This window comes from Coregonus lavaretus (genome assembly GCF_964263955.1).
Source record: "Coregonus lavaretus genome assembly, chromosome: 11".
Lineage (NCBI taxonomy): Eukaryota > Metazoa > Chordata > Actinopteri > Salmoniformes > Salmonidae > Coregonus > Coregonus lavaretus.
The window spans coordinates 6,707,841-6,725,821 of record NC_139998.1 but is presented as its reverse complement, the minus strand read 5'-3'; the positions used below and the strand labels follow the sequence as shown (position 1 = coordinate 6,725,821).

The 17,981-nt window shown below is 41.7% G+C and overlaps 1 protein-coding gene across 1 annotated transcript; it reads right to left on the bottom strand.

Moving 5' to 3' along the window:
* Window positions 1-6,907: 6,907 nt before the first annotated feature.
* LOC311137058 (bisphosphoglycerate mutase-like) lies at window positions 6,908-12,571 on the bottom strand. Its single transcript, XM_084171381.1, has 3 exons — window positions 12,474-12,571; window positions 10,832-11,464; window positions 6,908-7,603 (listed from the first exon to the last, which is right to left on the bottom strand). Exons 2-3 carry the CDS (start codon window positions 11,430-11,432, stop codon window positions 7,428-7,430), a joined length of 777 nt encoding a protein of 258 aa, XP_084027507.1. The 5' UTR covers window positions 11,433-11,464; window positions 12,474-12,571; the 3' UTR covers window positions 6,908-7,427.
* Between the last annotated feature and the right edge of the window lie 5,410 nt (window positions 12,572-17,981).

Below are 17,981 nucleotides of genomic sequence, written 5' to 3'. Positions count from 1 at the left end.
GTTCGTCAAATGTCTGCCCTGCTAGAGCTGCCCCGGTCAACTGTAAGTGCTGTTATTGTGAAGTGGAAACGTCTAGGAGCAACAACGGCTGAGCCGCGAAGTGGTAGGCCACATAAGGTCACAGAACGGGACCGCCGAGTGCTGGAGCGCGCAGCACTTAAAAATAGTCTGTCCTCGGTTGCAACACTCACTAGGAATTCCAAACTGCCTCTGGAACTTCAGCACAATAACTGTTTGTCAGGAGCTTCATGAAATGGGTTTCCATGGCCGAGCAGCCGCACACAAGATCACATGCGCAATCTGAAGCATCGGCTGGAGTGGTGTAAAGCTCGCCGCCATTGGAGGAGAGCGCTAGCTGCCCGAATGCATAGTGCCAACTGTAAAGTTTAGTGGAGAAGGAATAATGGTCTGGGGCTGTTTTTATGGTTCGGGCTAGGCCCCTTAGTTCCAGTGAAGGGAAATCTTAACGCTACAGCATACAATGACTTTCTAGACGATTTTGTGCTTCTAACTTTGTGGCAACAGTTTGGGGAAGGCCCTTTCCTGTTTCAGCATGACAATGCCCCCATGCATAAAGCGAGGTCCATACAGAAATACTTTGTCGAGATCAGTGTGGAAGAATTTGACTGGCCTGCACAGTGCCCTGACCTCAACCCCATCGAACACCTTTGGGATGAATCGGAACGCAGACTGCGAGCCAGGCCTAATCGCCCAACATCAGTGCCTGACCTCACTAATGCTCTTGTGGCTGAATGGAAGCAAGTCCCTGCAGCAATGTTCCAACATCTAGTGGAAAGCCTTCCCAGAAGAGTGGAGGCTGCTATAGCAGCAAAGGGGGACCAACTCCATATTAATGCCGTGATTTTGGAATGAGATGTTCGACGAGCAGGTGTCCATATACTTTTGGTCATGTAGTATATGTGTAGGCCTATAGTACATATACAGTGAGGGAAAAAAGTATTTGATCCCCTGCTGATTTTTGTTGTTTGCCCACTGACAAAGAAATGATCCGTCTATAATTTTAATGGTAGGTTTATTTGAACAGTGAGAGACAGAATAACAACAAAAAAATCCAGAAAAACACATGTCAAAAATGTTATAAATTGATTTGCATTTTAATGAGGGAAATAAGTATTTGACCCCCTCTCAATCAGAAAGATTTCTGGCTCCCAGCTGTCTTTTATACAGGTAACGAGCTGAGATAAGGAGCACACTCTTAAAGGGAGTGCTCCTAATATCAGTTTGTTACCTGTATAAAAGACACCTATCCACAGAAGCAATCAATCAGATTCCTAACTCTCCACCATGGCCAAGACCAAAGAGCTCTCCAAGGATGTCAGGGACAAGATTGTAGACCTACACAAGGCTGGAATGGGCTACAAGACCATCGCCAAGCAGCTTGGTGAGAAGGTGACAACAGTTGGTGCAATTATTCGCAAATGGAAGAAACACAAAATAACTGTTAATCTCCCTAGGCCTGGGGCTCCATGCAAGATCTCACCTCGTGGAGTTGCAATGATCATGAGAACGGTGAGGAATCAGCCCAGAACTACACGGGAGGATCTTGTCAATGATCTCAAGGCAGCTGGGACCATAGTCACCAAGAAAACAATTGGTAACACACTACGCCGTGAAGGACTGAAATCCTGCAGCGCCCGCAAGGTCCCCCTGCTCAAGAAAGCACATATACAGGCCGGTCTGAAGTTTGCCAATGAACATCTGAATGATTCATAGGAGAACTGGGTGAAAGTGTTGTGGTCAGATGAGACCAAAATGAGACCATCTCAACTCGCCGTGTTTGGAGGAGGAGGAATGCTGCCTATGACCCCAAGAACACCATCCCCACCATCAAACATGGAGGTGGAAACATTATGCTTTGGGGGTGTTTTTCTGCTAAGGGGACAGGACAACTTCACTGCATCAAAGGGACGATGGACGGGGCCATGTACCGTCAAATCTTGGGTGAGAACCTCCTTCCCTCAGCCAGGGCATTGAAAATGGGTCGTGGATGGGTATTCCAGCACGACAATGACCCAAAACACATGGCCAAGGCAACAAAGGAGTGGCTCAAGAAGAAGCACATTAAGGTCCTGGAGTGGCCTAGCCAGTCTCCAGACCTTAATCCCATAGAAAATCTGTGGAGGGAGCTGAAGGTTCGAGTTGCCAAACGTCAGCCTCGAAACCTTAATGACTTGGAGAAGATCTGCAAAGAGGAGTGGGACAAAATCCCTCCTGAGATGTGTGCAAACCTGGTGGCCAACTACAAGAAACGTCTGACCTCTGTGATTGCCAACAAGGGTTTTGCCACCAAGTACTAAGTCATGTTTTGCAGAGGGGTCAAATACTTATTTCCCTCATTAAAATGCAAATCAATTTATAACATTTTTGACGTGTGTTTTTCTGGATTTTGTTGTTGTTATTCTGTCTCTCACTGTTCAAATAAACCTACCATTAAAATTATAGACTGATTATGTCTTTGTCAGTGGGCAAACGTACAAAATCAGCAGGGGATCAAATACTTTTTTCCCTCACTGTACAGTACCTATGTATGCAGTGTGTACATCCCTCCCAAAACGCTAATCTAAACAGATTTGGGTTCAAATACTATTTAAAATCTTGCTTAGCCTCTCTGGAATGCAAGAAAGGTGGGTGAGGTTTGCACTTTTTGGGAATTTTCTATTGGTTCCTTTACAACAGGCAAGCTCAATTTAAGCACAAGGGGGAATAAGAATCATATTGTACACCATGTTACTCATTCTTGTTTGCCTGATCCCAGGCGACAGTCTCACACCCAGACTGATGGTTTTTGGCACAGTCCCATCATCTTCTCCTTCAGGCCAAATAACTAAAACAGCCACTCCCGCTGTATCCGCCTGTGGTCACCCTGATGACAAGGTTCATTGTCTATTGTCGAGGTTAATTATCTATGGGCTTTGCTCATTGCAGTTCACTTGACTGTATCATGATTCAGGATGATTAAAAAAGGAAAACTGTACCTCCAACTGGTAGGCACAGACATTTTCTTCAAGAACATTTTCATCATAATACACTACTATACTATATAACTACACTGACATACTTTCACATCCTTGAAACATCTTTGGCATTTTTACCACAAAGAAAACGTATTTCTGAGACAACAGTCACATCATTACAGAGTGAGTTATTTTCATTTCCCTTTAATTTTATTTCTACCATGCAAACCATCAAATGGCAAAGTCAAGTTTTCAAACTAAGTCAAATACTTCATGTCATCATTGAACATTTAGTATAACCGTGGGGATAATACATTACAGAAAATATTACAGGACACGACTACAGTATTTTGTAGTATCAATATATTTACACATTTAAGGTTTTAGGGATTAACTAATAATATTAGTCATCATTTCCCTAATGACCTGAAGACCACAACACCAAAGATGGTGGTTACTATGACACAGATGGACAGAGCATAACAGAAATATTAGACAGACACAGACATACAATACAAAATGAGACACACAAACATAAAGTAGCATGTGTAAAAAAAAAAACATCACAGTAATGCCCCACAAACACATGTACAGTGCCTTCAGAAAATATTCACACCCCTTGAATCTTTCCACATTTTGTTGTGTTATAGCCTGAATTTTAAATGGGTCAAATGTAGATTTTTTTGTCACTGGCCTACACACAATGCCGCATAATGTCAAAGTTACATTTTATGTTTGGTTCAGATTTTTTCCGGTCTGGACCAGCCTTGATTTTGCCCAAACATTTGACGTCTATAAATTGCATATTTTCAATTTTCATTCAGAACCGAAAATGAACCTGATTTCAACATCCAGAAAATACGTATTTTCAACGCCCGGAAAATACCTATTTTCAACAACTGGAAAATATATATTTTCAACCTTCATTCAGAACCGAAAATGAACCTGATTTCAACGTCCATAAAATATGTATTTTCACCTTTCATTCAGAGCTTAAATTGAACTTAACTTCAACGTCTGGAAAAATACATATTTTAGATGTCTTTTCAACTTCATTTTGCTTACTGGGATTATTCTTGTAGTGGCAGCCATTTTTTGTTGTCGCCAAGGGGGGCAGAGCGGCCAGGATCATCCCTGAATACTAGTATCCCCATAATGTACAAATCTAAAACCTTCACAAACTTTTACAGATGCACAATTGAGAGCATCCTGTCGGGCTGTATCACTGCCTGGTACGGCAACTGCACCGCCCACAACCGCAGGGCTCTCCAGAGAGTGGTGCGGTCTGCCGAACGCATTACCGGGGGCAAACTACCCGCCCTCCAAGACACATACAGCACCCGATGTCATAGGAAGGCCAAAAAGATCATCAAGGACATCAACCACCCGAGCCACTGCCTGTTCACCCCGCTATCATCCAGAAGGCGAGGTCAGTACAGGTGCATCAAAGCTGGGACCGAGAGATTGAAAAACAGCTTATATCTCAAGGCCATCAGACTGTTAAATAGCTATCACTAGCACATTAGAGGCTGCTGCTGCCTATTGAAATCACTGGCCACTTTAAGAAATGGAACACTAATCACTTTAATAATGTTTACATATCTTGCACTACTCATCTCATATGTATATACTGCATTCTATTCTATAATATTCTACTGTATCTTAGTCAATGCCGCTCTGTCATTGCTGTCATTGCTTGTCCATATGTATATATTCTTAAATCCCATTCCTTACTAGTTTTGTGTGTATTGGGTATATGTTGTGAAATTGTTAGATATTACTTGTTAGATATTACTGCACTGTCAGAGATAGAAGCACAAGCATTTCGCTACACCCGCTATAACATCTGCTAAACACGTGTATGTGACAAATAACATTTGATTTGATTTGATCTAAAACATCTTTAGTAGCACTGTATTCAATTGAAAATGCAGTGGTGTTCACATAACCTAAACTATAAACTAAACTATGTTAAGAATACTTTAACTTTTAAGGTAACATTGGCTGAGATAATGGATGGGCTGGACATGCCGGGAGATGAGTTTGGATTGGTCTGCCATGTAGCATGCTTCTGTCTATAACGTGAGCTGCTCAGTATGTGTTGATAGTCCTTTCTACCGCGACAACTTTGGCCATCGAGAACTAGAAAAGTTTTGCTACTTTTCTCAACAACATTGATGCCCTGAATTTAGCAGGTGCTATCGACAGATCAGTTGGAAAAATATGTGATGGGCTACTTTCTGCACACGCCACGGTCAGTGTGAACCGGAGTGACTTGACACAACGCTGGCCAAACAAGATGTAGCTAGAAACAAATCGGAGTTAAATGGTTCCAGTCTGCCGTGAAGCGTTCATCCATGTATACTGGTAAGGGTCTAGCTACATTTTCTAATTTTGTCAGAAAGTCGTTTTCATTGCAAGTTAAAGCATACTGTTAGCTAGCTAGCAAACGTTAGCTTGCTGGCTCGCTAGCTAACGTTACGTGTACGATCTGTGTAGTAATATTATTCGAATCAGAAATTCATTTGCATGGCTAGTTATAGCCTAATGTTAGCTAGCTAACATTTAACCTAGTTGGTTAGCTTTAGCTACCTGCAGATTCAGACTACAGCTATGAAAATGTTTGTAGTGGTTGTAGTATGAGTTGGGATTATGCCGGTTCATTATTTAGCTAGCTAGCTACATGTCTAAACAAAAGACTCCACTTCGCCAGATGATCACCTATCAAGTTAGCCAGGTGTGACTGGGGGTGATTACAGCCATCTATTGTATTTCATGAACATGTGTACATGTCTAGACAATAGTGACCCATCCACTTAGCTAGATGTGGCTGTGGGGTGGTTACACATGACCCATCAATTTAGACATGTGTGTCCGGGTAAGCGTCATCTAATAATTATAAAATATTTATAAAATATTTTTATCTGGACACTTTCTGTTTTTGATATTGCAAGTAACCATTTCACTGTACCGTTTACACCTTCTGTATACTGTGCATGTGACAAATAAACATAGATTTTATTTGATATAGTGTGTGTTTAGCAGAGATAGTAATGTGAAGAACAACATGACTTGCACCAAAGTCAGATTAGGATATAGGCCAAGGACTAAAGTCTATTTTTACCTGGAGTTTTTCCTTATTGTAGGCTACTACTTTTACCACTTTTAGTCTAGAAATCTTTGGTTGTTTACTACACTACTCACTCTGTGTAGCACATGGCCTCACATATGAATCCTTAAAGAGATGGGTGAGGCTTAAGAGGGTGTGAACGATGTTGAATGGGTGTAGACAAAGAAGAGCTCTCCAGTAGGTGTACCAAAACATTAATGGGCCATTTTTTCAAAAGTAGGGTTAGAGGTTTATCAACATTCAAAGCAGAATTACTTTTCCATTGTTCCTCAACTGCAGTGTATGATATACCAGTCTCTACTTTTATCCAATGTAAAAAACACAATTTCAAATGTTGCTACATAGGACCGAATCCAGGTGGTGGGTCACAAATTGAAACGACAAGCTTTTGTGTCAAATTATACCGCAATATACTGCAAATCATAAATCAGCATGTCAACGTAGGTATTTTATGATTAATCGCATAAGCGCTGTAGTTATTTCATATGAACTTCTCTTAAACTAGCATGTAGCATATGAGCGGACATGTTCTTATCAAGTTTAACCTCTCTTTTTCAACAACACATTTACAGCATTTCTGTACCAAAAAAAGCTTAGATCACACAATCACCGACCTGTCTTGGAGTGAATAGCCTGGCTTTCAGTCTCAATGAGGTAATACTTGTTATGAAGTGCTTTGAAAGAGTTTCTTGATAAATAACACAACTTGTACCTGTTGGTCTGGCTCATATTCTACTGCTAGATTCTGTATTCTGTCACAGTCATAATTGCATTGCAAAGTCCTACAGAAATGGAGAATAATGGCAGTGAAGGCACATGTGATGGTTTCACATGCTAGTATTTCTTTAATGCCAAAATGCCTCAATACAAGCCTAGTCAGCCTATTACCAAATATGCTTGTTAATGCACACCACTTATTTCTGTATGAACAATATTATTTTGTTTCCTTGTTGCACCAAATAGGGTAGTCTGGGTTCAGTCCATACCACAATTCTGCATACAGTAAATTCACTGTGAGACTTACTGGCTACAATAACATGTACTTACTATGAATTTAATTACTATGAATTTAATTAAATGAAGAATTCAGTTTTGAGTGAATCTGATTAATGGTGCATAACAGGCAACCAAATAAGTGCTAGCCCGGGCCTGGGCAACTTCATATATTAGAGTCTTACAGCCAGTTGACTAGATTCTAGAATCCACTACAGAATTACTAGAATCCAGTTGATTAGATTCTACAATCACTAGTATCTATAATGACTAGAGTTCAGTTGACTAGATTTTTGAATCAAGAATCCAGTTGACTAGATTCAGGCCAATCAGGCTGTTTGTTTGACCTTCCCCTGATCCTCCACCTTCCTGATGGCTGCCTGGATGGCTTCCTGGTCTCCCAGGAGCTGCATGGGTTTGGTGGGCCGGAAGTTCTCATCCAGCTCAATCAGAATGGGTGTTCCTGTGGGTAACGTCACGTTGACGATATCAGCATCTGATATACCTGTTGAAATAATAGAGAGAATGTTTGATTTGTAGTGTTCTGCTGCTGTGAACCACAGTAAACAAACAACCCGTGGCATACTATTATGCTATCACCATGAACATAATATAACCATTATGTTAGTACAGCTTTATCCCATGTTGTTATGTAAAGCGCTACCAACATTTCTGATTTCTGTACATGGGCTATCTGAAGTAAGCTTGTCTGAGCGCTCAATAACCAATGAAAACCAAATCAAAATAAACAGATAAGGGAATAACTGTATTATGCGTAACAGACTACTGTAGGTCTATAATGTAGGTCATCTTAAACAAAAATTCCAGCTATATAGCATAGATGATTTATAATATCCCCATTACATAACCGTTTATAAAGTTACAGGGTGACCCAGTGGAGGAGCTAAAAGGTCAATGTGGATCTCATGGCAGTAGTCTGATGTAACATAAACCTAGTGCCCTTTTTGTACAAGTTCAACCTCGTGCCATTTCTGGAACTCATATATATTGCTATAAACCAAATGGGAGTGAATGATAGTTACGAGCTAGGCCTAAAGCATGGAGGGCCTAGCGAACTCCCCTAGAAGGGTGTTTGTGGATTCAAACATTCAAATGCAAGTGAAAGAGAAAGTGGCCATGCAGCTCATACTAATATCTGCAGTAACAAAAGAGAACTAAAAAGAACAATAGCAGTGCATCAAACGTCAATAGTAATAATGGTGCAGATGATGCAGTCGAGCCTAGTGGGTTGCACACACACAAAGTCAATGGCGCCGGAGATGGCTGCCGTTTTACGGGCTCCTAACCAATTGTGCTATTGTGTGTGTTTTCTCACGTTATTTGTAACTTATTTTGTACATAATGTTTCTGCCACCGTCTCTTATGACCGAAAAAGAGCTTCTGGATATCAGGACAGCGATTACTCAACTCATACTGGACGAAGATGTTTTCTTTAACGAGTCGGACGCGAAGGATTTTCTTCAGACACCCGACAAGGCCCAAATCCCTGTCATTTGCATGAGAAAGAGACAGAGATATCGGGGACGTAGGTCGGGGTGCCTTGTAAGGATCCGACGGCGAGTGGGTAATCTGCCTTTACCATCAGTCCTATTAGCCAACCTACAATCATTCGATAACAAAATAGACGAACTACGATCACGGATATCCTACCAACGGGACATTAAAAACTGTAATATGTTATGTTTCACTGAGTCGTGGCTGAACGACGACATGGATAACATACAGCTGGCGGGATATACGCTGCATCGGCAAGATAGAACAGCTGCCTCTGGAAAGACAATAGGTGGTGGTCTGTGTATATTTGTAAACAACAGCTGGTGCACAAAATCTAACATTAAGGAAGTCTCAAGGTTTTGCTCGCCTGAGGTAGAGTATCTCATGATAAGCTGTAGACCACACTATTTACCAAGAGAGTTTTCATCTATATTTTTCGTAACTGTCTATTTACCACCACAAAACGATGCTTGCACTAGGACCGCACTCAATGAGCTGTATAAGGCCATTAGCAAACAGGAAAACGCTCATCCAGAGGCGGGTACTCCGAGCATGCGCTGACCAATTTGCATACCACCCCAACAGATCCACAGATGATGCAATCTCTATTGCACTCCACACCGCCCTTTCCCACCCGGACAAAAGGAACAGAATGCTATTCATTGACTACAGCTCAGCGTTCAACACCATAGTGCCCTCAAAGCTCATCACTAAGCTAAGGACCCTGGGACTAAACGCCTCCCTCTGCAACTGGATCCTGGACTTCCTGATGGGCCGCCCCCAGGTGTTAAGGGTTGGTAACAACACATCTGCAACGCTGATCCTCAACAAGGGGGCCCCTCAGGGGTGCGTGCTCAGTCCCCTCCTGTACTCCCTGTTCACCCATGACTGCATGGCCAGGCACGACTCCAACACCATCATTAAGTTTGCCGACGACACAACAGTGGTAGGCCTGATCACCGACAGCGATGAGACAGCCTATAGGGAGGAGGTCAGAGACCTGGCCGTGTGGTGCCAGGATAACAACCTCTCCCTCAACGTGATCAAGACAAAGGAGATGATTGTGGACTACAGGAAAAAGAGGGCCGAGCACACCCCCATTCTCATCGACGGGGCGTTAGTGGAGCAGGTTGAGAGCTTCAAGTTCCTTGGTGTCCACATCACCAACAAACTATCATGGTCCAAACACACCAAGACAGTCGTGAAGAGGGCACGACAAAGCCCCTCAGGAGACTGAAAAGATTTACATTTTAGTCATTTAGCAGACGCTCTTATCCAGAGCGACTTAGAGTTAGTGAATACATATTTTTTTTATACTGGCCCCCCGTGGGAATTGAACCCACAACCCTGGCGTTGCAAACGCCATGCTCTATCAACTGAGCTACATCCCTGCCGGCCATTCCCTCCCCTACCCTGGACGACGCTGGGCCAATTGTGCGCCGCCCATGAGTCTCCCGGTCGCGGCCGGCTGCGACAGAGCCTGGATTCGAACCAGGATCTCTAGTGGTACAGTTAGCACTGCGATGCAGTGCCTTAGACCACTGCGCCACTCAGGAGTTTGGCATGGGTCCTCAGATCCTCAAAAAGTTCCTACAGTTGCACCATCGAGAGTATCCTGACTGGCTGCATCACTGCCTGGTATGGCAACTGCTCGGCCTCCGGCCGCAACGCACTACAGACCAGGCGGTGAGGAAGGCCCTAAAAATTGTCAGACTCCAGCCACCCTAGTCATAGACTGTTCTCTCTACTATCGCACGGCAAGCGGTACCGGAGCACCAAGTCTAGGTCCAAAAGGCTTCTTAACAGCTTCTACCCCAAGCCATAAGACTCCTGAACAGCTAATCAAATGGCTACCCAGACTATTTGCATTGTCCCCCCCCACCCCCTATTTTACGCTGCTGCTACTCTGTTTATTATCTATGCATAGTCACTTTAAATCTACCCACATGTACTTATTACCTCCATTACCTCGACTAACCTGTGCCCCCGCACATTGACTCTGTACCAGTACCCCCTGTATATAGCCTCGCTACTGTTATTTTACTGCTGCTCTTTAATAATTTTTTATTTGTATCTATTTTTGACTTAACACTTATTTTTCTTAAAACTGAATTGTTGGTTAAGGGCTTGTAAGTAAGCATTTCACTGTAAGGTCTACACCTGTTGTATTCGGCGCATGTGACAAATAACATTTGATTTGATTTTAAACCAGTTATACCTTGTAAGTGTTTCAGCAGTGCCCTGCAGCTATTCCCATGCCCAGAGATGAGCACCGATTTCCCCTGTTTGATCTCTGGCACAATGGTGCCATCCCAGTATGGCTGGAGCCTCTCTAAGACATCCTTCAGGCTCTCCGACATCGGTAGATCCTCTTTAGAAACATCGCAAGTAGAATACCGCCGGTCGTTGTAGATCTCCAGAAAGTAAGGGTGTGATTTGTCAATAGGCGGTGGCGTGAGGTCGTAACTCCTCCTCCACTGTTTCACCTGCTCCTCACCATGGTTTAGGGCCATCTCGGCGCGGTTGAGCCCGATCAGAGCACCATAATGGCGCTCATTCAGCCTCCACGATTTCACCACTGGGACCCACTCCTGCCCCATGGCCTCTAGCAGCAGCCAGGCTGTGTGGATGGAGCGGCTGAGCAGGGAGGTGAAGACCACATCCAGGTGGTAGCCTGCTTCCCTCAGGAGGTGACCGCACGCCAGGGCCTCCTTGACGCCGTCCTCACTCAGCCTCTGGTCCACCCAGCTGCAGAAGCGGTTCTCTTTGGTCCAGGCCCCTTCTCCATGCCTCATCACAAAGACTTTGTACTTGGACATCCAGAAGGACTGGCTGGCAGCAGGAGCCTGTACTGTACACAAACAAACAATGGGTTGAATTGTAGAAGCTAAGGGTGCAGGTTCAGTTACATAATGCACTGGACTGTTACTGTGGCCAGCTAACATCACACTTAGCACACAACTTAAATAACAATTATTCAACAAGTCTCGAATAAACAACAAGACAAGGTTGTTTTTATTGATCTCAGATTCTCAGTTTGCCTGTGTCAAAGTAGACTGTAATTTCGATAATTTGTGCGGTATCTGCCAAAGTCTCCAGTCATTTTATAAACGCATGAAATTAGTTTATAAAAGGCCCGATTTTTCCCGGACCCTAAGCTACTAAAATGTTTCCCCATGTGTGCAACTTCTGTAAGTGCTTCTACTCTAGCAATTGCGATGATATGCATGCAACGCTTTATTATAAAGGTGGGGTTTTTTTTCTAATGCCTTACGGTACCTCAGAGCTCCCGAGGTCACCCCCGCTCGCGCATACTTTTTGTCACTGCACACACTATTAATTAAGCACTGTTATTAGCTACATGTACACAACTCCGTTTGCTATAAGCCTAATACTTTACTGTTGTTACTATGTAACTCTACTGTTAATAAGCGTGATATCAGAAGCAGAAGCGGTAGCCATCACCAACATGGCTGAGAGGTTTAAGGGGTGGGTCTGGTAGGTCAGTAATTTCAAAGTGGCATGCTACAAACCCACACAACACACGGTTATGTTAACCCAAGTTAAACATAATTGTACAGGGTAATGCCGAAACTAAACAACGAAATGCGGCTATTACACATTCCCTATGTCGTAATTTAAACGGAATATCTTATTATTACATCATATCAACAGACAATAAAAGCAGCTAGCTGGGATGCCTTGCACTTGTCATCTCATACATTGGTAGCCTACTCTCTGTCCAGAATTCAGGTAGCGTGCATGCGTTTTTACGAGGGAATGCTTGTAAGACCGCAAGCTACAAAATGCGGTTCAATAACTATTGTAACGGAAAATGTATAGCATGGATACTATCTTACCCTGCGTGAGTTACAAGTTTGGAGCAATTGTCGTGCAGTCGTGACTGATGACAGAAATGTGTATCACCATCGAGAGCGTTCAAAGGAAGTCCGCGACTGACAGCTTGTGGGCCAATCGAAACGGTAAATCTCACATTTGGGCGGGATTTGTGTAACGTGTGTTGCCCATATGGACGGATGAAAGGAACGGCTCGTGCTGTCTGGAACGGTCATCATGGGGGAAGAAGGCGTGGCATGACACATTTAGCTGCCTACATTTTAACAGTCACTGAATTTGTCTATACGTTATTTAGTATCTGCTATGTCAATGTTTTGCTTGCGAAGTGGACATACTGTACCATTTTGGCCCAAAACTACAGTTTAAACTGTGGTTGATCCACAATGCAAACAACATGCGCAAGCTCGAACACACGCACATACACACGCACGCACTCACACACTCACACAAACACAGCATTAACTTTGTGGGATGAACTGTGCAGCTGACTGTTGACCATACAAGTGACAATGATAATACAATGTTAATAAGTGCTTTATAACATCTAACATCCAACATTGTGTGTGTTCATACCACATCATATAAATAACATTTCATAACTAATTACATAAAAATAAGACATTATTTCCCATAAAAAATAAGACAATATTTTCTATTGAATGACTAGAATTATCTATCATATGATGTACATGAGGATTTGCATCCATACAAAACACATAACAATGCAAGAGACTCTTACTGTTATATATGTAAAACTATGCAAACTGCGTCTTCCTTGACTGTCATTATGTAAGGTAAACACTGAGCAGTCATATGATTTCATTACTCCGCCCATGACTATTAGGAAGTAGCGAACATCTTCTTCCTGCCCTCCATGCTAGACATGGCGTCCACATGCTTACGCCAGACAGTCACGTCCTCTTTCTATGGGGATAACAACATAGTATAACCAGTTCAGAACTAAGCTAGTGCACACCGAGTTATACATGCAGGTGCATTGTACAACAGGTTATGAAATAAATCATGGGGAGGGGCTGTACTATGTAGTTAGCCTTGTCACATATCTGTTTGTGCTCTTACCAACTCCATTTCTGTCATTATCAAGCCAAACATTTGGCATATTTCCATAAGGAGTTGGCAAAAGAGCAGAAACAGGTTGGCACCCAGGCTACTGAGTAGCGTCTCCTTTCCCTTACCTTCTCCTCCTTTTTGACAGTCTTGAGGTTGGCCTTGAAATCGACAGACTCTTTGACCTTGGCTCCCAGCAGAGCCCCCAACATTGCTTCAGTTGATACTCTCACCCTCTTCAGCTGAGGTCACTTTTTGCCCTTCAGCTCAGTGATCTTCATGGTCAGCTTTTCAATCTATATTGCCACATAGCAAGATTTCAAAATAATGATTGTGAGTGACATTAGACCCGTCACAATAGTCAACTACAGGAGCAGAATTCATTTGTTGTGGTTTAAATATGAAAATTAACTTACCAGCCTGGACAGACAGTAAATTCTAAATAAAGATTAAAAATACACAAGGAGGAAGATGATCATATTCATGTTGTTTTTATAGCTACTATTTCCTGTCAATGTTGACAGCAATGTAAGAAATTGTGATAAGAGACATGGGTACTTAGGCTTCAGACATGGCTGTGGTTATAAGTGTCTCCTGTCAATGAAAAAGGTGAAAAAGTTACAATAGACTAAAATATAGTTTTTTTCTAAACTATGTCACGATATTATGGACAGTATAAGTTTTGAGCATGCAAAAATGTATTTCAACTTTCTAAAACATTTAACAATCAATAATATGTTGTTGATTTGGATGACATTCATATTAATTCTACCAGGTTATCAATTTACATTTTGGCTTGTTTGTTCAGAACTACAGCAATTGACTGTTATAAAACATATGATGCAACTACAGAAAATGAGATGAGCTAGGAATCATTAAATAATAAATGAACGTCAGTACTGTTAACACAATGAATCTGTCTGACTAGTATTTAGTCTTTATTTAATGTAGTATTTATTCAATTTAGTATTTAGAAACACATCTGACTGGAATTTAGTATTTGGGGCATTTATCAAATACTGCTTTTATGTAGCTTTATAATTTCATTCATGAAGGTCTTCTCCCAAGAGATCTCCTTTGTATTATTGTAGACTTTAGATTGCATAAATTGTACATAGAAATGAAGTTATGAGCTTAAATAGCTTAATTGGTTAGCTATCTTCTGTAACATCTCACAAAATTACGATAGGTAACGCAAATAACAGATAACAATTTTCTGGTCGTTTGATAATTCATAAAAATGTCCAATTGTGAAAATAAATCAATAAAGTTCTGGTCTTACCCGATTGCAATAGATGACAAACTAAAACAATCCTCACGTAAATCAAGTGTACAAACTTCAAATCCACAGTATTTACTACTTCTACTTGACCTCTCTTTGTTGGGGTGACTACTCACACTGACAGCAAGCTACTGTCAAAACATGAATACTGGAAACTTACCTTTCAGGTGAAGAAAACCTACTGTAATGTTACTAGTTGTCTTTGTGAGGCTGGAGGGACGGAAAGTGGGTAGATATATAGATTCTCGACCTCATGTGAGGTGTTCACTAAAATAGACTCACTGTCCTCACCATTCTTGCTGTGAAATGCTGCACATCCCAATCTCTGGTCTGTGGATGTTTATTATGTGTGACTTTCCACCTGTCTGGTTGTCTGTTCATACACAGTGACCAAAGGGGGACAAACTGGATGAAGTGACTTGATTTCAGTTTAAGTGGTGGTACTTTATATTGTACTACATGTGAGAGTGTAATAAAGTTTATATATATTATATGTGGTGTACACAACTAAGAGCATTTCAGAGAATTTGGTCCGTGTCACATAAATGTACAATGCCATGTAATTTGGAAAATAATAATGATCACACAGATTTCAGTTAACCTTATCTGTATTATAAGAATTGAAAGTTCCCAAGGACTTTAATTTTTTGTTTTGTATACCTGGCAGTGACTGGCACTAAAATAAGTCAGATGTACCTCTGTCAACAATGTTTTAAGTTGCACAAATTCTAAATGAATTTTTTGAACATGTTTTAGTAAGTAAGGAGTACTGCAAGTATTTATATCCTGTATATTGAGAGTGTATTAAAAAGTATTGTCCTGTTGTCCACTTTTGGACTGACACAAGATGAATATCAAAATTTATTGAATCTCGAGCACAGCAATCCATAATGCCCCCATAATCATTTGACAAGCAGTTGAATTTGCACTTGAGTTCAAAAGTTTATTGATTTATTCATTAACAGGTTATACATGTTGAAACACTTGCAACTCTTGATGGGGGATATGCAGATAGTATTCAGACCCCTTGACTTTTTCCACATTTTGTTATGTTACAGCCTTATTCTAAAATTGATTAAAGACTTGTTTTCCCTCATCAATCTACACACAGTACCCCATAATGACAAAGTGAAAACAGGTTTTTATTTTTTTGTGCAAATGTATACAAAATATTCAGACCCTTTGCTATGAGACTCGAAATTGATCTCAGGTGCATCCTGTTTCCATTGATCATCCTTGAGATGTTTCTACAACTTGATTGGAGTCCACCTGTGGTAAATTCAATTGATTGGACATGATTTGGAAAGGCACACACCTGCATGTCAGAGCAAAAACCAAGCCATGAGGTCGAAGGAATTGTCCGTAGAGCACCGAGACAGGATTGTGTCAAGGCACAGATCTGGGGAAGGGTACCAAAACATTTCTGCAGAAATGAAGGTCCCAAAGAACACAGTGGCCTCCATCATTCTTAAATGGAAGAAGTTTGGAACAACCAAGACTCTTCCTAGAGCTGGTTGCCTGGCCAAACTGAGCAATCGGGGGAGAAGAGTCTTGCTCAGGGAGGTGACCAAGAACCCGATGGTCACTCTGACAGAGCACCAGAGTTCCTCTGTGGAGATGGGAGAAACTTCCAGAAGGACAACCATCTCTGCAGCACTCCACCAATCAGGCCTTTATGGTAGAGTGGCCAGATGGAAGCCACTCCTCAGTGAAAGGCACTTGACAGCCCGCTAAGAGTTTGCCAAAAGGCACCTAAAGACTCTCAGACCATGAGAAACAAGATTCTCTGGTCTGATGAAACCAAGACTGAACTCTTTGGCCTGAATGCCAAGTGTCACTTCTGGAGGAAACATGGCAGCATCGCTACGGTGAAGGATGGTGGTGCCAGCATCATGCTGTGGGGATGTTTTTCAGCGGCAGGGACTGGGAGACTAGTCAGGATCGAGGGAAAGATGAACAGAGCAAAGTACAGAGAGATCATTGATGAAAACCTGCTCCAGAGCACTCAGGACCTCAAACTGGGGTGAAGGTTTACCTTCCAAAAGGATAACGACCCTAAGTACACAACCAGGACAACGCAGGAGTGGCTTCGGGACAAGTCTCTGAATGTCCTTGAGTGGCCCAGCCAGAGCCCGGACTTGAACCCGATCTAACTTCTCTGGGGAGACCTGAAAATAGCTGTGCAGTGACGCTCCTCATCCAACCTGACAGAGCTTGAGAGGATCTGCAGAGAAGAATGGGAGAAACTCCCCAAATACAGGTGTGCCAAGCTTTTAGCATCATACCCAAGAAGACTCGAGGCTGTAATCGCTGCTAAAGGTGCTTCAACAAAGTACTGAGTAAAGGGTCTGAATACTTATGTTAATATGATATTTCCGTTTTTGCTTTGTCATTATGGGGTATTGTGTGTAGATTGATGAGGGATTATTTTTTTTTATTCAATTTTAGAATAAGGCTGTAACTTAACAAAATGTGGGAAATGTGAAGGGGTCTGAATACTTTCCGAATGCGCTGTTGTATCAATAACATAGGGCAAAAGCAGCCAAGAGAACCAAGCCAATTTTCTCTGACCTAAAGCTAACACTGCTATCAAACAAGAAACTGAACTTGAAATACTCAAACATTTTTTTTATTGGTAACTTCTGCATACAGGCGTTGCAAATAAAGAAATGCATTTGCTCAAACACAAAATATATTGGAATAACACTTAATAAAAACGTATATTACGTTTATTGTACATAAACTATTTGTATTTGCTTCAACATTCTCATATAGTCATTTCAATTAAAAAGTTAAATTCACGTACAGTGGGGAAAAAAAGTATTTAGTCAGCCACCAATTGTGCAAGTTCTCCCACTTAAAAAGATGAGAGAGGCCTGTAATTTTCATCATAGGTACACATCAACTATGACAGACAAATTGAGAAAAGAAAATCCAGAAAATCACATTGTAGGATTTTTAATGAATTTATTTGCAAATTATGGTGGAAAATAAGTATTTGGTCACCTACAAACAAGCAAGATTTCTGGCTCTCACAGACCAGTAACTTTTTCTTTAAGAGGCTCCTCTGTCCTCCACTCGTTACCTGTATTAATGGCACCTGTTTGAACTTGATATCAGTATAAAAGACACCTGTCCACAACCTCAAACAGTCACACTC